Genomic DNA, 25000 nt, shown 5'->3' with positions numbered 1-25000 from the left:
GAAAAGAGGATGATGACAAACAGCAGCCATGTAAGTCTAATATGGCCGCCATCTTGAAAGGAAGTGCAACTTTTCTGGTCTAATAAGTTTTTATGTAGTAGCTTATTAGTTTTTATCTCGATATCAAGAAATAAAACTTCCACGTAAAAGTTCGTCTCTCGAAGGTAGAATCCCATCTCTTCAACTGGTGACAAAGAGAATGATGTCAAGCATCGGCCATGTTAGTCTAACATGGCCGCCATCTTGAAACGAAGTCCAACATTTCAGGTGTAATAACGTTTTTCCTAGTACCTTGCTAGTTTTTGTCTTTACATCAAGACAGTATACTTTCGCCTGGAACTTTATCTCTTGATATTAGAATCCCATCTCTTTTACAGGTTGAAAAGAGGATGATGTCAAACAACAGTCATGTAAGTCTAATATGGCCGTAATCTTGAAAGGAAGTGCGACTTTTCTGGTCTAATAATATTTTTGTGTAGTAGCTTGGTAGTTTATGCGTGGATATCAAGGTATAAAACTTCCACGTAAAACTTCGTCTCTCGATGGTCGAATCCCATCTCTTCAAATAGTGAAAAAGAGAATAATGTCAAACATCGGCCATGTTAGTCTAATATGGCTGCCATCTTCAAACGAAGTCCAGCATCTCCGGTCTATTAAAGTTTTTCTTAGTACCTGACTAGTTTTTCTCTTTACATCAAGACTGTCGCCTGGAACTTCATCTCTCGATATTAGAATTCCATCTCTTTCACGGGTTGAAAAGAGGATGAAGTCCAAACAACGGCCGTGATAGTCTAATATGGCCGCCATCTTGAAAAGAAGTGTAACTTTTCTGGTCTAATAACTTTTTATGTAGTAGCTTGGTAGTTTTTGTGTGGATATCAAGATATAAAATTGTAATGTAAAACTTCATCTCTCGATGGTAGAATCCCATCCCTTCAACGGGCGAAAATAACAATGATGTCAAACATCCTCATTGTTAGTCTGATATGGCCGCCATCTCCAAAAGAAGTCCAACATCACATCTCTAATAACGTTTTTCTTAATACCTTTCTTAGTACCTTCTCTTTCCATCAAGACAGTATACTGTCACCTGGAACTTCATCTCTCGATATTAGAATCCCATCTCTTTCACGGGTTAAAAGGAGGATTAAGTCGAAACAACGGCCATGTTAGTTCAATATGGCCGCTATCTTGAAAAGAAGTGCAAGTTTTCTGGTCTAAAAACTTTTAATGTACTAACCTGGCAGCTTTTGTGTGAATGTCAAAATATAAAGCTGTCACCTAAAATTTCATCTCTGTTACAATCCCATCTCTTTCACGGGCTGAGAGGAAGATGAAGCCCAAAAAAATGGTCATGTTAGTCTAATACGGCCGCCATCTTCAACCGAAGTGTTAATTTTCTGGTCTAATAACTTTTTATTTAGTAGCTTGGTAGTTTTTGTGTGGATTTCAAGATATAAAATTGTCACGTAAAAGTAAATCTCTCGATGGTAGAATTCCATCTGTTCAACAGGTGAAAAAGAGAATGATGTTAAACATCGGCCTTGTTAGTCTAATACATCGGCCATCTTAAAACGAAGTCCAACATCTCAGGTCTAATAACGTTTTTCGTAGTACCTTGCTAGTCTTTGTCTTTACTTTAAAACAGTCTACTCTCGCCAGGGACTTAATTTCTCGATATTAGAATCCCATCTCTTTCACGGGTTGAAAATACGATAATGTCAAACAACAGCTATTTAAGTCTAATATGGCCGCCATCTTGGAGCGAAGTGTAACGTTTCTGGTCTAGTAACGTTTTTCTTAGTACCTTGTTAGTTTTTGTCTTTACATCGCGACAGTCAACTCTCGCCTGGAACTTTATCTTTCGATATTAGAGTCTCATCTGTTTCACGAGTTGAAAAGAGGATGATGTCAAACAACAGCTATTTAAGTCTAATTTGGCCGCCATATGGAAACGAAGTGTAACGCTTCTGGTCTAATAACTTTTTATGTAGTACCTTGGTAGTTTTGTGTAAATATGAAGATTTCAAACTTTCATGGTAGAATCCCATCTCTTTGATGTGTTGAAAAGAAGATGATGTGAAACAACAGACATGGAAGTTTAATATGGCCGCCATCCTGAAACGAAGTCCAACATCTCAGGTGTAATAACGTTTTTCCAAGTACCATGCCAGTTTTTGTCTTTACATCAAGACAGTCTACTCTCGCCTGGAACTTTACCTCTCGATACTAGAATCCCATCTTTTTACGGGTTGAAAAGAGGATGGTGTCAAACAATAGCCATGTAAGTCTAATATTGCCGCCATCTTGAAACGAAGTGCAACTTTTCTGGTCTGAAACATTTTTATTTAGTAGCTTAGTACTTTTTTGTAGACATCAAGATATAAAGCTTTAACATAAAACTTCATCTCTCGATACATACATACATACATAAACTTTATTTAAGCTCGAATTTCAGAGTAGCTTGACAAGGTAATATTTCCGAGAACAAAATATTTGATAACGAAAAATTAAAATAGAAATTGCTATTTACATATTTACAATTGACTTATATTGGTACAATCCCATCTCTTCACGGGTACAAGAGATGGTACAATCCCATCTCTTCACGGGTGAAAAAGAAAATCATGTCAAACATCCGCCATGTTAGTCTAATATGGCCGCCATCTTGAAACGAAGTGTAACGTTTGTGGTGTAACAACGTTTTTCCTAGTACCGAATATAGCCGTCCTTGTGAAACAAAGTCCAACATCTCAGGTCTAAGAAAGTTGGTCCTACTACCTTGCTACTTTTTGTCTTTACATCAGGAGAGTCTACTGTCGCCTGGAACTTCATCTCTCGATTTTAGAATCCCATTTCTTTTATGGGTTGAAAAGATGATGTGACACAACAGCCATGTAAGTCTAATATGGCCGCCATCGTGAAACGAAGTGTAACTTTCCTGGTCTAATAACTCTTTATGTAGTACCTTGGAAGTTTTTGTGTCAATATCAAGATATGAAACTGTCACCTAAAACTTTACCTCACGATGTTAGAATCCCATCTCTTCAACGGTTGGAAAAGAGTATGTGGTGAAACATCGGCCATATTAGTCTAATATGGCCGTCTTCATGAAACGAAGCCCAACATCTCAGGTCTAATAACGTTCTGCTTAGTATTTTGATAATTTTGTCTTTACATTAAGACAGTCTACTGTCGCCTGGAACTTCATCTCTTGATATTGGAGTCCCATCTCTCTCATGGGTTGAAAAGAGGATCAACTCCAAACAACAACCGATGTTTCACATCATCCTCTTCTCCATGTTGATCCAATATGGCCGTCATCATAACACATCTCAGGTCTAATAGGTTTTTCCTAGTACCTTGCAATTTTTTTTTCTTTACATCAAGACAGTCAACTCTCCCCTGGAACTTTATCTCTCGATATTAGAATCCCATCTCTTTTATGGGTTGAAAAGAAGATGATGTGAAAGCAGGAGTGCACCTGACGGTGTGTGGGTGTGGGGAGGAGGAATACAGATTCCTCGTTCCTATGATATCACCATAAAGAAAAGAACATCGAGACATGGAGTCCACCCATTTCGTAGTAACATGAAACTGGATTAACGAATTTTATCTCGTTCAGCGAACAAATGTTTTGTTACAAATTTCCATCGTTTATTTCGGAAAAAGATCAACTTTACATAACGGGTTTTTCCTCTCGAAAGTAAGGAGTACCAAAGGCTGCTAATTCCGAAAGTAACGTGAGTCGATCTGGACTATATTATTTAGCATACGGACTGCTGAGATTGAAGGGTCTACAACAGGAGGGCAGGAGGCTTAACATTGGATTTAGACAGTACATTATGACAAGTCTCAAGGTTAAAGAAACTTCAAATAAACAAAAAATAACATTTATTTAACAAGTCCATTATTCATTTAAGATCACGAACAGGAGTCTATATTACACAAATTATAGTCTGACAGCGTTAACAATCGGCGCCGAGTGAAGGTCCTCGGACGAGTTCCAAGAACACGGTCTAACAATATGGCGGCCAGGAATAAGTACGAGTGAATGGCAAATCATAGTCTTTCAAGTAATATTCTATTCTCTAGGTTGGGAAGGTTCCACTGTAACTGAACATTTGCAAAACAAATTCACGCGACACTATACTGAGTTGAATGGCTATAACTTATTTTACAACATTTATTTACAACAATTTCTAATTAAAAAAAAAAAAAGAAAAGGAAAAAAAGCGATGTAATGCACGTATTTTTGTTAAGGTAACAAGTACTTTAATATTTTGGTAGTACTTTTCCTAAGCCTAACTCTATATTTATTGTCAATTGTGAGATAAAAGTTCAACAGTGTAGTGGCCAACGATGCGGCAATTTTTACCCAGAAAGAACGAGAGGAAGATATCAAGGAACCACCAAGTGCAAATAATCATCGAGAACAACATAACACCAAAATGCCTTCGTTCATCTACAAATCTCCCTTCCGCCACACGTCCTTGGATAATCAAGAAAACAGCAATGCTGATTAAACAATGTTTATCTTCGCTAAAATGTGATCATCGCTAAGGTAAAGGACATTAAGGTGAGCTGAAGTTCTCAACGACAAACGTCGATACACGGCTGATTTACCATCTCCTGCTCAGAATGCTACTAAAATAAATTTGTTTTAATCGTCAAAATGTCTCCTTATAAACCATGCTCTATTTCATGTAAGATATATTAAAATTTCCATTCAACTCCTGGTTATGTTACATTACTGCACACTTTCTTCCCGGTCTATCACTCTCCACATGGCGCATGCGCTTCGTTCATCCATTTTATACGCTTGCCTCCTCTCTGTAATTCTCAATCCTTTATAAAATAACTTCGATCTTCATTCCATTGATCTGTAGAGGCTATAGTCGATAATTTTATGTACACCATAAGATGATTTCTACTAGCGGTATTTACAGGATGTGTTCATTACGGAGAACTTTCACCAGCCGACGACTTGACAATCTTGTAAGTAATCAAGTACTCTGGATAAGCCTGTAAACAAAAACAAAATAGCAAATAATTTGTCACGAACAGAGGCAATAAAAGACTAATTGAAAGTTCAAGGTGAAATTCATTGATTAAATGGGCCCATAAGTCCTTATCCACATGTAAACGTACCAAGTCTCAATCTTTTTTCATCAGAAAACGTAACAAACTACATGTACTTGCGGCTAGAGTATAAGTGAAAACGTGAAAACGTTCGACAAACTCATAAACTGAACGCATCAAAGGCATATAATACTATAATTTCGAAAGAATAGTGGCTCACCTGCTCTCCCCTATACACCACATATTCAGCAAATGAGAGCCCTTCCGAGCTGGGACGACCAATAACAGAGTGGTGGCCCGGAGGTGAATGCGCCATCTTGACCGCGGAGAACTGGTAAAACGGCTTACCAAGGGCTACACGACATAATAGCAGTTGCCTGGGAATTCAAATAAAGACAGCTCGTTAGTTTTACGCCGTGGATTCTCCCCAGTCTCTGGACTGTGGGTTTGATTATTTGTGTAGTTGTTGCCGAGAATGATGGCTTATGGCAGTTGGCTTGTCACACAATCTTGCGTGACAAGCACAAAAAGCATCTCCCTAAAAATTCAGTTTCAGTTTAGTTTCGGGTGTTACACGCAGGAGACCATAAAGAGACTCAAACAAATGTGACCAGCAGTTACCTTTCGCACAGGTAGCAAGACTTGTCCTTGTGCAGCGCACAGCCAGATCCTCCACCAATGCCGTATACATACTGGTTGCTCTTAGAAGAGTTTTCCGCGAAGTAAATACCTGTACAGAAGCAAGCGTTAGTTTGTTCGGTGAAAGGGTATGCAGTGTCCTAAACTTTAAGCCGCAAAGCCTGACTGCGAGGGCAAAAATCATGAACAATCCCTACCATAATCATCATCATCACAGTCCTCATCGCGCCATCGGACGCATAAGGCCTTACCCTACCATACTCAACTGGAACATTTAGCTCATTTAGCTCCAGGTCAGATGTGCATCCACGTGCACTTTCTGGTTTCATACAAGTTGTTTTTTCTAGTTGGTCATCCACTGCTTCCTTTGGGTTTATTAAAAGTTATTCATCTGTTAGAATGGTTCAAGTTGCTCAATGAGAACCCTGCGCGCCAAGTTCTGACATCAATTATGTGACAAACGGCTTAAACGTCATGGTGATTTCGATTACATCACGTTCACATGTTTGTATAGCGATCTCTCAATGGTTTTTTAATCGATCTACGTCACGAGTTTGTTTATGATTGGCTCACTCCATCCTCATTTCATTTGCTTGCACTTTATGAACGATAGCGGGTGACAGAAACAGAAACCTTACCAGCTCCAAACATGCCTCCAATATAAGCATGGCGCTCGTCGAAACCTTTCTGTAAAATAGCGTGAATGAAAGCTGAACCTGAATTAAAAAGATAATCACTCAAGGATTATTTACCGGTACTTAACATGATGCTATTATACGCTAAAAAGCTGTTACTCATTTTAAAACGTTGGGGAGACTTTGCAGCGGCTTAACGCGCGAGGATGTCTGGGATCGCTTGTGCGAGACTGCAAAAGTGGCGTCTGTTGGTACGTCTAGCGAACGATTCCATGAGCGTTTGTGCAATCGAGATTTTGCAACAGAGTCTGTGAGATATAGACAGGTTATGGTAACACATGTATGTGTTGCCCACCCAACAACAATTACTTGAGCTGTAATAACTATTTTTATACGTGATATGAACCAGTACAAACCTAGCGGGTTTAGGGCAGAGGTAAGCCCTATTCCCTTGTTATCTAGACTATAGACCTGTAAGTATTACAATTAGCCTGACCAACCTCGCTTTTAGTTGATAATTTGAAAGAATTTTTACTCTCAAACGAGGTTAGAGAGGTAAATTTAAATGCATACAATAGAACTTAAACTTGACAGCCATTTACGGAAAAGGTCTACAGGCTTAAAAGGGATATTATTTTAACAATTTTAGGCAGTGTTTAGTTGAAACAATACCCACACCTGATACAACCCTCTGAATTGTCAACGAAGTCACGTGTTAACGTCAACTCAGCTATGAACCAGCTTAGTTAAAAAAATAGGCCACTAAATTGACGTCAAGTTAAGAAAAAAGTACTGAAATGAAGGAATCGTTCAAAATACACACCATGAAATAGCATTCTCTCGTTGCTGTGGTTATGATTCGCTTCAGCAACCTGCAATGAGTCAATGAACAACTCAGGACCAACTGTGAACAAACCAGCTCAATTTACGGAATGATGTCCATTCATCGAACGGTTTTCTTACATTGATTTTTATCGATTGACTTAACTCCGGGAAAATATGCTCACCTCTCTTCTCCGGTACACGTATTTATCCCAAAGTCTTTTGTTTATAACTCTCTGAATCTAAAAAAGAAACGCAAACAAACTTATTCGTAAGCAAGAACTGCCATTTGCAGTTCACTTTCCCTCTAGGGTAGAATCTTGTGTTTTATAATGAGGTTTTGACTGAGTCTCTACATGAAATTATTAATGTGTGACTGTGTAAACGAAAGCAACAACCACTGCTTTCCTCTAACTGACGAAAGAAGCTCACGACGAAACTGTTATCGTTTGGGGGAGCCCCCCCCCCCGGGGGGGTAGGGAGCCTTAACAGATGTACGAGAACTTAATAGCAGTGGAATCAATAGAATGCTTCACATGCTAAAACATTCTATATTCACGTCTTAAGACGCTCTCTCAAAAACTATCGCATCAACGTAATTGTTGATTACACCTTACCCGGAGAATATTGTAAGAATCAAAGTTTCCTCCAGACAGCCCGCCATCCTTCTTGTGTTTCACAACAGTGCTCTGCATCTGCAGGCAAGACAAAATAACACTGCATTATAACTAACAGGAAACACTTCAATTCCGTCCACAAGCACCCGAATACAAGTATACGCGGTCTGACTACTCATATCAGTCGTAAATATCAAAATGAACCAACAACAACTCGCAACATGTTCATGTCATCGGCGACAAGCGCGGGGTAACCAACGTGACCAAGTCGCGGTTAGGTAGCCTTGGATTTGCATCTGATTTTCTGAATAAGTTGCGCGATGTTCTTAAAGCAATCACACGAGGTGGTAAAGCAAAACCATGGTCATTCCAGATTACTTTCGGCACTGAAATGAAAACCGCTCAATCATAAGACTACTTGATTACCTCTTCTGCTACGGAAATGTAGTCTTTATCATCCACGGACAAGTCATGAACAACTGTTCCCTGTTGGTTAGAGAAGGTGAAGGGACCACCACCTGAAACAGAAGAGTACACTAAGGAACTCTGGTTTACTCCTACACTATCCCACTCCTTTCTTTGTCTCAGTACACAAAGGCCAACAAGCCAAGGCCAACAAGCCAAGGCCAACACGACAGAACAACTCACCCAGTTCTGGTAAGCCAGATAGTTTTTCCTTCACTGCCTTTAGGATTTTATGCCGATGTCCAAAGGCGTGAATTCCAATCTCTTTCAGCTCTTCGTGGCCCATATCCACCAGCACATCCCAGGAGATCTGGGTATCAAAATGTTACAAACTATCAGAATGGAGAGTACATCGGTGAACAAAAAGAGTCCAAAGTAGCTTTAGCCTCTTAAGCCAAACTGGTTCGTGCATGTAATTCTCAGCGTTTAACTTCAGTTTCTGTAGCATAACTCGGCTAGGAGTATTGCTCCTCTCCTTGGATGCGATTTTGTATTTGTATTTGTATTTTTTATTTCTCCACTTGACGACATGAATACAATATTGTTAACAAATAAGTGCAGTGAAAAAGAAGTGGAAAGGGAAAAATGTAGAAAACTAAAATAGAAGGTTACTCCCCTGGATTCTGTCAAGTTGTTCCAACAAATTCTCCGGTACCTATTTATACTCCTTGGTGGAGAGTAAGGTGTCTTGCTCAAGACCACAACAGATTGACCCCGGCAAGGGATTGAACCTGGACTGCTTGACCCGCAGTCCAGCACACTAACCATTAGGCCGCCGCGCCTTTCCACCTCTAAATATCACTATCTGTACATTTAACATCTAGAATACTATCCACAGTCCCTGACCTGTTCTTTTTCAAATATATCCTTCAGGTTATTGAGCTGCAAGCTGTCAAGGAACTCTCCCACATCAAGGTCCAAACCAGGGTGACCTGAAAGAAATCAATAATATTAGCGTTAGAGACCCACAGGCTAATATATAACTCAAAATATACTCATACTCTTAAACGCATTTCACAGTGCAATTAATGAATCCTTTACATTTTTACTACTCAGATGCAAAACCAAATCCAAATGCGGTTTGGTTCAGGAAAGAACTTGTTGAGCTTGTTATTCCTGAAGCTCTGATGCTCTCTCTGAGGTTATAATGCACTCGAAACGAATTTTTCTTGAGAAAGAAAGAAAGAAAGTTTTCTTGAGAGTCACTGAGAATTAAAGAAAACAGCCACAAGCAATTCAACTCGGAGCGACTTGCACTCATGTTTGGCAAGCGTCTACTGCAAAGTTTCCCGCACTTGCTACCATGTGAAAAATCAGCTTTTTTTCGTTACTCTTTTATTAAAACTCAAAGTACTAGTGACTGCCCCTTACCTGGGACCATAAACCTTGTCTCCCCGGAGCCCTGGGCTTCCGCTATAGATCTCTTATTAACGGCTCCATCCCCTGAGCCCGCAGGGCTGTTGGCCAGTAGACTAGCGTTCGCTTGTGACAGTGGAGAACTGGAGCTGTTGTTTGCAGAAGAAGGTGACGCAGCACTGCTGGAGGGTGTGGCAGGTGCACTAGGTGGATTGTTCGCTGTGTGGGCCAGCATGGCGTCACTCAAGAGACACTTTACATCCTCAGCCTAAAAACAAACAAACAAAAATAAATAAGATTTATAAATCTATTTAAGTGTCAAATGTATTTAGCACTGTTGTGTTAATTGGGAACACTGTATTGATGAATAAACAAATATTGCAAGTAGAACATAAACTATAAGAATGCCAACTGATGGGTGGCTGTCCAGTTGGGTATTTTACACAACGCGGTCAAGGAGTTGAAATCGGGACTATCGAGGTCAAATCTAGATGGCGGTAGGATGGAGAATTTGAACCAGGGACGTCCAGATTTCAAATCCAGCGCCCTAAACCACCCGACCACGAGCCAACGTTCATAAAACATTGGTCTTAGGTCTTGTAACTTCACAGTTGATGCAAAGAGGCCAGTCCAACTCAAAACTAAACACTGGATAGTTAAACCACTCGGCCATGAGCCGATGCACATAAGACTTTGGTATAAGATCCTGTAACTTCAATGTTGAGGCCAGGAGACCAGTCCAACACAACTGCTTACTGGACTGCTTCCTCGCCTGCTTACTGGGTGGTTAACAGACAAATGTAATGAAAAGTGAAAACGTAGCTGCACACTTTGCAGCAAGACAATGTCCTATGGCAGACTTTGGTTTTTAAAATCGTTTGCCAAAACCGCCTGCAGGTGAATACTTTAGTGATCATCGGATTCCCATACAGATACTGTATTTACCGAACTGCTGGATCACAGCTGACTATGAATCACATATCATATCAAGAATACTAGTTACAGTAAGGATACTAGATAAGGATACCAGGTAAGTATACTAGATGAAAGGTCACAGCCACAATTGAAAGAAGAGCCTAATGACTTCTAGACTGTTCAGACTCTCTATTTTTCAACGTACGCGAAGGAGAAAAGCTCAAATCATGAAGCTCTATTTTTCTCGGTCCCCACCCCCTACCCTGTCAAGTCTCCCATTTTGCACTGGCGTACAGTTCTCTCATGATTCTATCTTTGCATTTAACGATCGAATAAAAATAGGAGAAAATAGAGGGCTGTGAACAGTCTAAATGACTTATTATATGGCTCTGCCTCACAAGGACTGGGAACTACCAAATTCACGAATTTGACTGGCTGAAATCAATATTGAAAGCGGTCTAGATTTTCCCATCACCTCGGTCATGTGTACAGACCGAACGCAGTGAGGTCTGTACGCACGACCTCGGTCAAGATTCTCCCATACAGACCTCCTGCTCGGTTAATAAGAGCTAAATATTTACAGTACGGTTCGTAGTTTCTTACAGTAGCAAGATCCAGAGCAGTCTGTGCTTCCTGATTCTTCATTGTAGGATCCGCACCATGAGCCAACTAAGAAGACAAAAAATGACTAGTGATCAACATCGAATTCATCCTCACAAATAACACTGAAAGTTAGATATGCAGGTGATAAGTATATCACACAGTCTTGAAATCTTCAACATGTACTCTTGTGACTAGAACTACAACATTATTTTAATGTCTATGCTCCATAGGACGTCCTTTCCGTGCAACTGCCAGTGTGTCTGTGTCTTACCCTGAGCACTCTTCTCTTCTAGGCTAGACCTTTTCATTTTGCAATATCATCCCTACACCTTGTTGGATCATTGCAGCCCCTCTTGTATTTTCAGAATCTGGGATGCCAAAGTGTCGACTTCTCAGTCATGTCAGGTCTTTTAATTTTCATACTTATTCAATGAGAAAAATGTCACCAGTGAAAGTAAAGAGGAAACACTGAGAAAACTTACCAGTAGAGCACATAGTTGAGTTCTTCCCTTCTGAGCAGCTTCATGTAGTGGCGTAAAGAGCCAACGGTCTGTGGCATTTACATCTGTATTGTGTTTTATCAGAAGAGATGCGATATCCACATGCTGGAATAAACACAAAGTTCACAACCAGTTAGGATTTATACAGAAAGCAAACACAAATAAACAAAACAAACTTTCGCCAAAAGTTTGCAATAAAAATAAAAGTTTTTGAGCCAGACAACATTTTACATTTAGGTTCAAGCACCCCTACAGAAAACTCTTCCATTGCTTGGTTTGAATAGCACATTTCTAATTTGCAGCCAGACAAAAAAAGTAGGCTAACTCTATCAATTAAAACCAGTTCATTACCAGTTATTAGCACATGGAAAACCAAACAAAATCAACCTGACCATGAACTTACCCCGTATGAGGAAGCATTGTGTAAAGGTATCAACCCTCCTTTGTCTTGGGCATTCACATCAGCCCCATTCTCCAACAGGTGCTCAGCTACTTCAAAATGATTGTAACCAGCTGTACAAAATAATAATCAAGGTACTTGTGCGTCAAGAACCTACATATGGCTAAGTTACAACATACTTCTGGGTTCTTTGTGACCTGCTCTGGTACTTTTGCCTGACTGCTCAACAGCAGCTGCATGTAAACAAAATACCAAGGCACTGGTACTGTAACTCAAAAGATATAGCACTTTATATTTTGTCAAAGTACCTTGATAAAAAACTTGAAAAGTGACTATCATCTGACTGTGTGTTCAGACTTCAATAGAATAAGGACAAATATAGGCCCGTAATGCGTGCAAAGGAATAGAGAAACAGTCTGTACACTGTACATGTAGCAAACAGGGCATGTTTTGAATGTTTGCCACTGTTGTGATATTATTACTCACCAGCAAGATGTAATGGAGTTGAGTTGCGTCCTTGTGTATCTCTACAGTTGATGTTTTCTGGCGTGGACAGCTTCATCACCTGTAGAAAGTAAGTCAATGTCTCTTTCAACATCTTGGAAATCATTACAATAAGTGAATGGACAGTTTTAATGAATGAGTGCAATAGAATCTAAAACCTACCCTTGTTAAATTGCCTTTTTTTGCTGCATCAAGTAAAGCAGCATCACCTGTAAAAAAAAGAAACATTTCAAAAGAATTTAAAATAAACAAAATGGAAATTACTGAGAAATAACCTTGAGTTACGCATACTTTTCGACATCAAATTACGTTAATAGCATACTCAAAGCATTAACCTCTCAGTAAGTCTGCTACATCAGTGTCTCCTTCTTTCACAAGATCCAGGGGAGTTTGCCCATCACGAGTCTTCTTCAGAGGATCAGCTCCATGCTGCAGACAAAAGCACATATAAAGTTAAGCAGTCTCTTCTTGAAGATTCGATACTGTAACATTGCACTTTTTGCTGGCACTTTTGGTGTAAATTAGTTTATATTATATGGCAAATTTGTCCATCAACGATTACCCCCCTTGTAGCAGAATATATCAAAATAGTAATACTGCTTGAATTTATGATCTAACCTACTCAGGTTTCTCTACAGAAAACAAAAATGTACATGACATGCAAACTGATCTTATTACTAGTCCTCACATCAAACTTTGAACGAATCTTACCACAGTCCTGAGAAATAACCCTGAGGTGGAGTTAGAGACTGCAGATGTCAAGAGCACAGTCATCAGTTACCTACCTTCAGCAGGAGACGACAGATTTCAAACTTCCCTTTTGCCGAAGCTTCATGGAGGGGCGTGAATTTCCACAGATCAGCTACATTCACCACAGCACCATGCTACAAATATCACAGAGTTCACAATTTGCTAACAGTAACAATAAATTCATAAATTTTTAATAATGAATAGACCTTCCATTCTAAACTTTAATAATAACCTCATGACAATCAGACCTAAAATAACACAAACCATTATTATACACAGTCACATGAAAAACCTCCTACACAAAGAGAGTTTATTTATAAGTGAGCTTCTGAAGACTGATGGGGTTGTGCAAAAGGAATGTTTATCTCACTGATTAAACCATTGAAAAAACACAAAGAGAATTTTTGGTCTTCATTTTTCAAAAAATCCTCAAATACATATTGCAACATCCATTTACCAACAGTGATGTATTTTCAAGAACATTTAACTGAGGAATCAGATATTAATGCACTAGGCAGCCATTTTTCAGTGAAAAGCAACTAAAAGTCATGACAAACATGCTTATAAAGGTTTGCTTGGCCTTACCTTGACCAGTAATTCAGCTACTTCATAGTGACCATATGAACAGGCATTATGGAGAGGAACCAGTCCCCTGAAAGTGAAAAAAGTTGGAAATAAGGTTGCATTGTACACTGAACAAATTTCCAACAACAAAAGCAGATTGACCACTGGTCTGTTGACAAAACAGTTGAGTTGTCAATATACCCTTTGTCCTTGGCATGCACATCAGCTCCATTCTGGAGTAAGTACTCCACTACTGTGACTCTGTTGTAACCAGCAGCAAAATGAAGAGGGGTGCTGTGTCGTCCTTCAAGGTCCCTACAATTCACTGTCTGTGGTGTGCACAGTTTCTGCAAAAAAGACAGAAATCATCAAGATGCTCTTTCATTCAAAGATGGCTCATTGCTATGTGCAATACCATGTTTTTTTTTCTAGCAGCAATGTTCATCACTGATGGCTTTCAGATTAACATAAGTTGACAACTGGTGATCTACATAAAAATACTATCCTCATTTACCTTGACAACCTCCATATCTCCCGATCTTGCAGCCTCAAGCAACTGCTTCTCAACATCAGAGCCAGTTGAAGGTGGATCCTCTGAAAGAAAAATTCCTGAACTTGAGTACTGTAACCAAGATACTTTTACAGAGGTGAAACCAGAACTTTACAAACAAGTGCAACCCTAGGTCATGCTTACATGTAACTGCCTATTTTTTAAAAGTAAACTCTGCTTACCCTGTAGAATTTTTTGGACAGGTTCAGAGGCCACTTCAGCAGCAGTGTGGCCTTGAAATGATCTCAAGGTAATGTCTGCTCCATGTGCAAGCAGAATACGACAAGCTGAAATCTGCCCAGCTGCTGCAGAGCGATGTAATGCTGTCTCTCCTAATGCATCCAACGCATTGACCTGTGTTAGAAAATAAATAATAACAAATTTTAAGCAAATTAAGAACTAGTTTTAACAGATGAATCATCAAGTACATGAAAAGGTGATAGTTTGAAATATGCATGTCAGACTATACTCAGTCTTCAAACCTAGGTGGGTTGCTAAGTTAGTACATGTACATACTCAGGATTGCCCCAGCAATTTCCCAGTCCTCATTTTTAAGCAAAGGTTGTCAAAAGTAGCCGGCATATGCCAAAATCACCATGATCTACTTCATGAGCTCAGCAGGCTTGTCTGCTAGGCTATCTGTCGTATACTTCAGAACAAGATGCCAAAATCAGCCACCTACTCCAACAATAGCGCTGCCTCCTTCAAAATGATGTGACAACCATTTATAGAAACCTGTATTTAGGTCACTGTTCTTTTCAGAAATAACAAGTTAGGTTGTTCAATTGCAGCTACAGGAGTTTAAACCACTACTTTGCAATATCTCTTGTAAAGGGACACTTGATATACATAATATTAATAGTGCCCAGAGTCATGGTTCCCATACATGAAAGTACACTTCATCATTTTGTAGACATAATTTAACAATATCTCCAACAAATGTGAATTACCAGCAGACCTGATTGATAAAGCTTTCTCTTACTGGTGGAATTAAAGTAGAACCTCTCCAGAACTAAGTGGGATATCATGGTCAAATCATAACAAATGCCCCTTACTTTGGCTCCACCTTTGATCAACAGTTCCATTGCATCAAGATGTGATTTTTCTGAGGCAACATGAAGTGGTGTCAGAGAACTGCAAATAATGTTGGAAAAAATCATTATTGACACCTATTAGACCAAGCAGTTTTGGAGAAAAAAGAAGACATGAGCTGTCGTGTCAGATTTCTTACTCTTTATTTTGTAAGTTTGTATCTGCTCCTTTCTTCAGAAGTAATTCTATTGTAGCTTTCCTCTTTTGACAAACTGAACTCACTGCAAGATGCTAATAACAAAGAAATGTACATCACTTAATTAAATTGAATTTTCAGAGTCTTATCACAACTTCACCATAGTGATACAGAATGTGAATGACTCCATTTTGCTATTCCACACAAGCAGACCAGTACATTACAGATAATTTACAATACACTTGTCTGATTGCAAGAAATAGCATTTGAAATAGTCAGAGTAATTTGATGATTTACTAGCAACCTAATTAACTTGGTGTTTTGATGATTATTACCACCCTAATTAACTTAGTGTTAGCTTGGTGATATCCTCTGTAAAATTTGTTGTTATTATTATTATCATTATCATTATCATTATCATTATCATTATTATTGCTATTAATTGTGATAACTTATTATGATTGTCAATGGTTGGAACTCAAACTGCAAGGACAAGGGCACAAGACATTGAAACAGAAAAAAAACGGACCAAGGACCACATGAAAGCCTTCTTTCACTTGTCTATGAATGGATACACAGGAAGTATACAATAGTGATTGCATGACACTGACACTGAGCAAATGTAATACTTAACTTGGCATCATCCAAATTAATGATAAATTTGTGAATATTACAAAAAAAATATAAATTGTGCATGTATATGTTGTAGGGCAAAGTTTTCTTTAGGTCAGAATGATTTTAACCTAGTCGTACATGAATTTGTTTAACCTTGGTTGTGAAGCAAGATCTGGTATAACAATCAACATGCCCTTTTATCAACAGAAGCAGTACATACCAGAGAACTCTCTAAAGTAAGGGGATGCTGGAAGTTAATGATCTCTGGTGTAATCTGCTTCTTCAGTTTTGTGGAGTCACATGATTTGGCTGCTTCTAAAAGTTGATGTCCCTTAAATTCAACTGTTGAGAAAAAAAATAAAGGACATATAAGAGAAATCACAATAAAAAAAATCATCATGATGCACTGAGAACACTTGTGGAGGGTGTGAACCAAGACATTATAATTTTAAACAATCTGCAAACAGAAAACTGAATTGTGCCAAAAGTTAGAAAACATGTTTTCATCGCATTTTCAAAGACAGCTACACTGGACTACTGTAAAACTTTTTTTTTTTCAAAATACAACTTATAATCATACAGGAAAGCTTATCCTGAAGTTCTCTTGTGGGAGCAGCATCAACAGCAGCCTTGGAATGACAGTTAAGTAATGTAGGATCAGCACCATGTGCTAGCAGCAATGAACACACCTCCACCCTAGTGTAAGAGAAAAAATACATCACTCAATAAATAAACCCCACAGCTCTATCAATCAAGTCTACCCTAAAGGTAATGCTCCTTTGATCCACCAAAGCACAGCCTAGTAGTTTTTGAGTGTTGGCCTGTCGGCATGTTGAATTATGGAACTGCCTTTCAATGACAAGGGGAGTGCAAATTTTTCAGAAAACTACATGTCAGAGGTTACATGAGTGTACAAATAGTTCTGCCAAGTTCTACATTAAGATGGCAGCATTGACAGTCATAACACTCTGTCGCAATGCGATTGATAGTTTTCCTAGGAGAACATTGCCTTTATGGCTTGAGGCAAGATATTATATAGTTTTACTGACAAGCTTTACTCCAGGCTGGTATCTGGTAGGGGATTGTTAACTAAAAAATAATAAAGTTAAATAAATTATTATCATTGTAATCCACATCACCCATCAAGTTAATCTAGTATTCCCTTCAAAGAATGCAGTTCATAAAAATAGCTTTGCTCTTGAGACCTACCTTTTTATTACATAGTGGGGTATACTTCACGCTACCTATCATAGGTATTCATAAAGCTTTCAAAATTGATTGAAGGTTCAATCAATCTTTCTCTACTTTTACAGTTGTGTGGCTTGAGTTCACATTTAAATCCAAGGGTTGGTGTTAATAATGACAGCCTGGAAGAACTGACTGAAGTCATCAACATGGAACTTCTCAGCTGCTCTGTCAGTCCTTTTTTACATGAAAATGTAGTGGGTAATTATATTCACCTTGCTTTGGAAGCTGCCTCATGAAGAGGAGTAAACTGCCACAAGTCCATAGCATTAACACTTGCACCATGCTACAGAGCAAAATTAAAAAATATATATATTTTAGTTGTCTATTAAACAGGCTAAGACTCTCTGTATTTTGAAGGCATTTGGATCTTCAAAGTCCACCATTAATTTCTCATCAACCATTGTCAACGACAGGTACATACAAGACAGTCTGTGTTCTTGTTTAGTACACTTATATTGATCTATATGAATATAAATTATATCACATGACAGCATGGCTACTTATGTGGTGATGCATGCCATAACAGTATCTTCCATAAATGACTGCAGTCCAAAAACCGGTTAAGTGTAAAGAGTGTAATCACACTTACATATTATCAGTTATTGCATCCTCTGCCAAAATAAATTGCAACTCAATGATTTGTGAAAAATGTTAGAACCATTCAAGAAAAACCACGTAAAGTTGCTTGAAATTCTCAGGTGAGTTACCTAATTGGAGGAGTTACAAAAGAGGATAATCTACTTCATTACCTTTATTAACAATTCTGTGACATCATAATGCCCATAGGAGCAAGCATTGTGTAGGGGGACCAGACCACTGAAATAGACAAATTCAAATAATAACCAGCAATTAATCACAATACGTTTAGAATCAATGCAGTTAAAGTCGCAAATAATAATATTATGTAGTAATGCATCGCCTCTTTGTGAGAGCTGTAAGAGTGGCAAAGCAGGTCAGTGGGAGGGTCCTTTATTGTGTTTCCTAAGCACTTATGTGCTAATTTAATCGAAATTCACAAATCATGTGTATCCCCTCCACTTTGTGAGACATACATATATCATATGTACATTCAATTGTGACCACTTAAGTGTTCCACTGAAAACCTCTTAGGCACTGTCCTTAAGGAGGAATTTCTTGGGGATCTGGAATAATCTGAGTAAGCATTGGTTTGTGAGTTATCCTCATTCTGGAATACTGTGCAGGATAATAGACATCCTTCCGACTTATGGTCAAAGGATTGACACACTGTTGGTGGGTTCAGTGTTTGTTGTGGCTAAACAGCCTAATATGTGATTTACAGTTAAGACTGCAGTTCTGGCAGATGAACTGTGCCTCATGTAGGGTTGTTGAGAGCTTGCAACTGGCCTTCCTCTTCGCTCTTTTCACCTCTGTTGCTAGAGTGATGTGCTATTCTCCAACTGGGAGTGCTTTGTACATCTCTGCTCTCTAGATCATTCTGCCATTGGCCAGTGCCTCCCATGTCTCTACTAAAAAAGTTGAAGCAGCAGATTCCATGTCCTTTCCCACACAGCCTTATAATGAAGTTTCAGTCTTCTGACAAATCACTTCCCTTCTGTTAATTTGGTGTATGGGAGGTCTTTAGGGATACACACTGAAACTGTTGTCCACGAAAGTCAGAGTATAATAATTTATTACTCTTGTATTCTGAGCTAAGCATTATTTTAATTATTCCCAAATATCCCAGGTCTAAGGCATCATTCAAATACCAAGATTGGACCCATCAAGAATACAAAAAAGAAAGTGCCCCTTACTGAATAAATGCACTTACCCTTTGTCTTTAGCATGTACATCTGCACCATGCTGTAGTAAAAGCTGTACCACCCTGACTCTGTTGTAACCAGCAGCTAGATGCAGTGGAGTTGACTGACAAACAAAAATCAATATTTAGAAATGACACATATGGTGACATGTCAGTCTATTAAGCAGATGCCCTTTTCTGGTATTAGGCAGACATCAAGTCTAGTCCCAAAATTAGCACCTAGTGTTTTCATTTGTAACAAGCTCTTACAACTGGACACTAAAAATAAAATTATGTACTCTATTTCAAATGGTAACTTCTAGTCACTGAAAACCTCTATTTCATAGAAATTGAAAAGTGATACGTCCATGTAGTTGAAATGACAGATTACAAACAGCATTTTCTTTTTCAAGTTGGTTAGGAACTTGAATTCAGCATAGCTTTGTTAACAACCAGGAATTTTATTTTTGATAAACTGATGAAATTTATATTAAACCTTTAGAAATATTATGCAATCTTATCTAACTTCCATTAAGTGGACACCTTCTATTAAGAGAACTTAAAAGCTAAGGAAAAGTTACCAGGGTGCCTTCTAAATAGAGATTCAATGTAGTTGCACTAAAGAAACTCCCTATTTGCAGTATTACAGTACAGATACACATACATGTACTTGTATAACTGATAAAAGCACAGGCCTTGCATTGAACCAACCTTTCTTCCATCACTTGCATGGCAATTCACATTCAATGGAGTAAGAAGTGACATGAGCTTTTCTTCATTGCCGCTTCTATGAGAGTAGCAAACAACAACCAATGAGTAGTTACAAAACTAATCATTTCAGTTCAAAGCTTGGAATGTTGTTAAATATTATTTCTCACCAATAACTGGCCATACATTTCTCTGAAATTGTCAACTATTGACGGAAAGACAAAGCCTGTAATAAAGACCTACAGACAGTTTTCTTAATTTCCTGCCACCTTTCTTTCCTTTAAGACTTTTTGTCTCAGTTTATGGTGGCACTCAAGTATTCATAAAGAATTAAGAGCCACTGCTTGTAAATATAGAGAATCTGACGACAGGAGTGATTAATTATTTTAAATTTTTTTTGAAACTTATTTTCTTTCGTTCTGTCATAAAGACCCCTTTAGCAAACTTTTGTCAGACATATGCATGCTTTAAAAGTTCCAGTGAGTTCACATTTTTGTGACATCTAGGAAGGTTCAAAGTACAGGTTGATCAACCGAGATTGGTGATGGAATTTATGCAAAATTGAGCATTTTCAACAGACTGTCTGTATATGAAATAGAGAAAGAAGAAAACGACTAACGCACTTGCTCATTTTGCTTTAATCATTTCTCTGAGCTAAATATCATCTTGAAGTTTTTTTTGTCCACAATAGGGAGTTATAGCCATTTGAATAATACAACTATTGAGATTTAATTTATGTATATACCAAATTCCAACTGATTTGATAGGGCCATAACTCTTCTAGTATCTAATATTAATATCTCCACAAATAAGGGGACAAAATAATGATTACTTTACCTAGCTGCTTCCAGTAACTCATCTTTCTTGTACTCCCCTGAAAGAGATTTTAAAGTAACACTACCATACGTGCATCAGTGAGAAATTGAACAGGGGGAATAAATCAAAAATAATTCCCTGCATTCTACTGAGATATTAAAGCAGACTATATTAATCAAAGATAGTGCCCAGAAACCTAAAATTTTTAGGACATTGCTTCCGAGCCTTTCCATTTCAATCTTTTTGAGGGCATTGCATGGGAGTGCAGGGCTGAAGTTAGTAACAAGAAAACTGAGGCAATTTCCTTAGTTGGGAAAATCTTGAATCAATGACTTGAATCAGTTTTAATATTGTAAATCAGCATAATTTTAAGATTAACATTTTAGGTCAGCGATACTACGTGATAATGACAGTATGTTTCCATAGTAAGTTTGCTCACTGTACATGTATGTTATTTGCACTGGCTATCAAAGTCAGTACTTTGAACAATGAGTTTGTATTTGCAAACTTGCTCCACAGAAATAGTACCAGACAATTGTCATTTGTAAATGTGGTGGGTTCCCTTTAGGACCATAACAATTTAGACAAGAAATAATGTTGTCTGAGGCAACATCAGGAACTCTTAAAGGAACCCAAAATATATTTAATGTTTTGTGCCACACTGTAATGTGACAACTTTAATAATTTTACATCAGATTCCAGTATTTTATAAACATATTTAATTATCAATGATAACCTGTATTAACTGATTAACAGATAGATCTCAGGGCTGTCAATGAGATCTGAAGTAGGCAGAGATATTTTGAAAGTAGACTGCTATGGGGGTCGGAGGCCCCCCTACAAGCAAGGGGTCTGGGGGCCTGGGGTCTGGGGAAGCAAAATGAATTTAATGTTTTGACATTACCAAAAATTGCCTTTCCTTAGAGAAATTCTAACAAGTTTCACTTCTTGAAAAGAACAGTATCAATGATTAGTCAGTTGTTTTAAATATTTATTCTCAGTAAGTCTTGAAGTAGATGGCTTGTGAAAAATAGTAGCCAACTGCCACCCTGCGAAAATTTTGAAATCTAGAGTCTTGCAAATGCCATTTCCAGAGTTTTCAAGAGGTATTTCCCACCTTTTGATAGCAAAAACCTTTTATTAAGTCTACATTTGCAGTAAGCTCTTCCTGCGCCTGCTAGGGTTACAGAAGCCCAAATACCATTTTTAGCCTTTCCTGGAGACATTTTAAGGCAGGCCTTCTTATCCCTGTCATCGTATTTAGAGAAAATGAAAAATACCGTATTTATTTGATTAAGCGCCCAGGGCACTTATTAAATTTTTGGACTTTCAGGATGGGCGCTTATTCGAGGCTGGCCACTTTTTAAATTTTCACCATTTTCAGTAAGTAAAAAGTTTACTTTGTAACAAAACAATAAATGAGAACAAAACATGACAAATATTAAAGCATTTAAATTGTAACTGTTCATTGTTCGGCTTATGCACAGGACTAACAACTCATTGTTCAGTCTTTGCAGAAGTCTCTTTAGCTATCATAATTCTCAATCAACATCATAAAATTTTCAGATAATGAAACTAGAGATTGTAAGCCATTAAAGAAATACCGTAATAATCAATACCCATATTGCTCTTGTGCACTTTATTATTTTTTTTGGGGGGGGGGGAGGTGGGCGTTCATTTGAGGTTGGGCACTTAAAAAGTACTTTTGGGGGGTGGGGTGGTGGGGTGGTGGGGGTGGGCGCTTATTAACTTTTTCTACCTTCAGGGTGGGCGCTTATTCGAGGTGGGCACTTATTCCAGGTTGGGCGCTACATATAAATATGGTAATAGAAGTTTTTGTCAACAAATGTTACAAATGTTACAAATAAACTTGAGTTTGTTGCCTGGTGAAACAGTTTGATTGAATTTTATCGAATTTGTAGAGTACATAAAAACAATGACACCAAAAATCAAGTTTTGTATGTTGAATGTTGTAATCTTGACCCTAGGTACCTAATTTTTACTTCAACGCAGTGCAGTAAATGAATGTTCAAATGTAGCTTATTACTTTTTTTCCTCTTAGTTTTTTGTAGTATTTTGTTTTTTGTTGCTTTCACTGTATTGTTATTTTATTTTTTGTACTGATTGTAATTATGTCTGTTTAATGGCAAAAACCAATTAAAATTTAAAAAAAAAATAAAGGAGAGAGATTTTTGTTTAGTTCTCTGACATTTGAGGATGAGCTAGGGAATCTCAATGAAAACTGCCTCATAGAATTCCTACAGTGCTACTGGGCAAAGGTCATTCCAGTTCAATGACTCTCTTGAAATGCTAATTAATCATATCAAGTTGTCTTGAGCCAAAACAACGACACTTTTTGCAAACCTTGTGGTTGAAGTTTTAAAATGTTAAACACTGTCTTATCTTTTGGCGTCTTAGAAACAACGGTGAAAAAGTTATCCAGCAAACCTTGTGTTCCCTTCGCAGCCATGTGATAAATGCATGTGACTTTTCAGTCACAGGCAATGTCACACTGAACTGTTGTGTAACAGCAGAGAGGAGTCCTGGTAACTACTTGGTATGCAGCGCAGTCGACTTTATGATATATTGAGAAACCTACTTTGTCATTACGTTTCTTGGAAGAAAAGCCTCCAATTCGGAAGTAAGATGCTTTACTTTTCACAATTTCACCAAGGAAATGAATATGCTGGTCAGACTTGTTCGATATCTAAACTTTTGGAGTCGTTTCGTTAGTGAAGTAGCCAGTGATTTTCGTCAGAGTAGCCAGGATAATCGCTGGCTGCCGGCTGCTAATGACAGCCCTGGATCTACATCACTGACTGCTAGATATTATACTGTGCTATGGTCCTAAATATAGATACAAATAAAAATTTATGAAAACCATTTTAGGGGAAATCATACCTGTTAAAACTAATTTAGCTGATGCTTCAGCAACATCTAATGCAGTCTTTCCATCTGTATTTCGAATATTAGGGTCAGCACCATGTTGCAAAAGAACTAGTTAAAATTGAAAATAAAACAATACAATAAATTAGAGACATACCAGTATTCAAGGTGAGGTAATTACGTGAATTAGAATATACTGTATGCCCCGGGATCTAAAGGAACCTTACCATGGAGATGTAAAAATAAATGACATAGCACATTGCCAAGTGAAAAAAATCACTTACCCACACATACATCCACTTTCCCTTTTACTGCAGCCTCGTGTAAAGGAGTATAATTCCAGTTGTCTCTTGAATTAGGGTCAGCACCATGACGCAACAGTAATCTGACGACTTCCGCATGGCCAAATGAACAGGCATTATGTAGCGGTATCAAACCTCCTATAGTATATGTATAATAATTGTTTCAATAAGTCTCACTCAGTTTATCCCTTTAATCAGATTTCCCACTTTTCACTTGTGAATCATTCCAAAGTCTTCTCAAAATGTGTAGTCCCAAAAAATATCCATACTACCCCACAGAAGGGATTAGAATTTCCTGGGGGGTGAGGGTTCTGGAAGACCAAAAAATTTAAAGAAATGTATGAAGCTTAACTGGAATTTCCAGAGGGATGGGAGGGGGTCTTAGAAAAAATCCCTTCCTTGGGGAACGTATGGATATTTTCTGGAACTACACAAGAAACCTTTTTACTTATATGGCGACCATTTAAAACAATACAATTCCAAATGGCTGCTGTATCAGTAAAAAGGTCTACTGTGCAAGTACAGACTCTATCACTCCATTTTACATAGCCCTGGCATAATACTCTTACATTTAGCTATAAATACATGAAAATTGTTAAACATTACAGTAACTGTACTAGCTAATTTTGAAATTAAGTTGCTCTTTTCAACTTAAGATCAAAGTCGGCAGTATGTTCAGTGTGACAAATCCTGTGCCTCTCCATTCACATGTTAGAACTTGCATACATATTTTCTTGTGCAGGATATAATAACATGTTACATTGGCGTGTACACATCTTTCAACACAAATTTAGTTACAATGTATAGCACAAGTCAATTTTGAGCCCAACCCAAGTAAGAGGTTAACTGACCATGCGAAGAGAGATGCCTGTTTTAGCTACAGCATAATAGGGTACTACCAGGGGGATGAACTTACTACTCCCAGACATCAGCTGCATATGAGGTATGTGCCACTTTGAAGGGTATTGATTTTAAGCAGTTTAGTAAGGGAGAAGGCTTAGATTTTATGGTTAGAGTAGTGAACATTGTGCAGTCG

At 38.1% G+C, this 25000-nt stretch overlaps 1 protein-coding gene across 1 annotated transcript in view; it reads right to left on the bottom strand.

The window, feature by feature from the left end:
• Positions 1-3877: 3877 nt before the first annotated feature.
• LOC145478501 (poly [ADP-ribose] polymerase tankyrase-1-like) overlaps positions 3878-25000 on the bottom strand; it is a 24874-nt gene continuing 3751 nt past the window's right edge. Inside the window, exons 3-35 of the mRNA XM_081456542.1 lie at positions 23947-24102; positions 23678-23773; positions 20798-20834; positions 19964-20039; positions 19283-19377; positions 18243-18309; positions 17706-17776; positions 16826-16941; positions 16466-16587; positions 15634-15725; positions 15458-15536; positions 14585-14756; positions 14367-14446; positions 14054-14199; positions 13874-13940; positions 13324-13422; positions 12874-12967; positions 12701-12747; positions 12521-12599; positions 12038-12147; positions 11617-11739; positions 11135-11200; positions 9632-9884; positions 9107-9192; positions 8444-8570; positions 8222-8313; positions 7796-7873; positions 7364-7420; positions 7180-7228; positions 6360-6437; positions 5704-5812; positions 5303-5459; positions 3878-5025 (exon numbers count right to left, since the gene is read on the bottom strand). Coding sequence (XP_081312668.1) covers positions 4960-5025; positions 5303-5459; positions 5704-5812; positions 6360-6437; positions 7180-7228; positions 7364-7420; positions 7796-7873; positions 8222-8313; positions 8444-8570; positions 9107-9192; positions 9632-9884; positions 11135-11200; positions 11617-11739; positions 12038-12147; positions 12521-12599; positions 12701-12747; positions 12874-12967; positions 13324-13422; positions 13874-13940; positions 14054-14199; positions 14367-14446; positions 14585-14756; positions 15458-15536; positions 15634-15725; positions 16466-16587; positions 16826-16941; positions 17706-17776; positions 18243-18309; positions 19283-19377; positions 19964-20039; positions 20798-20834; positions 23678-23773; positions 23947-24102 — 3242 coding nt within the window. The 3' untranslated portion in view covers positions 3878-4959. The remainder of the gene's footprint in view (positions 5026-5302; positions 5460-5703; positions 5813-6359; positions 6438-7179; positions 7229-7363; positions 7421-7795; positions 7874-8221; positions 8314-8443; positions 8571-9106; positions 9193-9631; positions 9885-11134; positions 11201-11616; positions 11740-12037; positions 12148-12520; positions 12600-12700; positions 12748-12873; positions 12968-13323; positions 13423-13873; positions 13941-14053; positions 14200-14366; positions 14447-14584; positions 14757-15457; positions 15537-15633; positions 15726-16465; positions 16588-16825; positions 16942-17705; positions 17777-18242; positions 18310-19282; positions 19378-19963; positions 20040-20797; positions 20835-23677; positions 23774-23946; positions 24103-25000) is intronic.

Source organism: Orbicella franksi, chromosome 2 (genome assembly GCF_964199315.1).
Source record: "Orbicella franksi chromosome 2, jaOrbFran1.1, whole genome shotgun sequence".
Taxonomy (NCBI): Eukaryota; Metazoa; Cnidaria; class Anthozoa; order Scleractinia; family Merulinidae; genus Orbicella; species Orbicella franksi.
The sequence above is the reverse complement of the archived record's forward strand: the minus strand, read 5'-3'. Positions and strand labels throughout refer to the sequence as shown.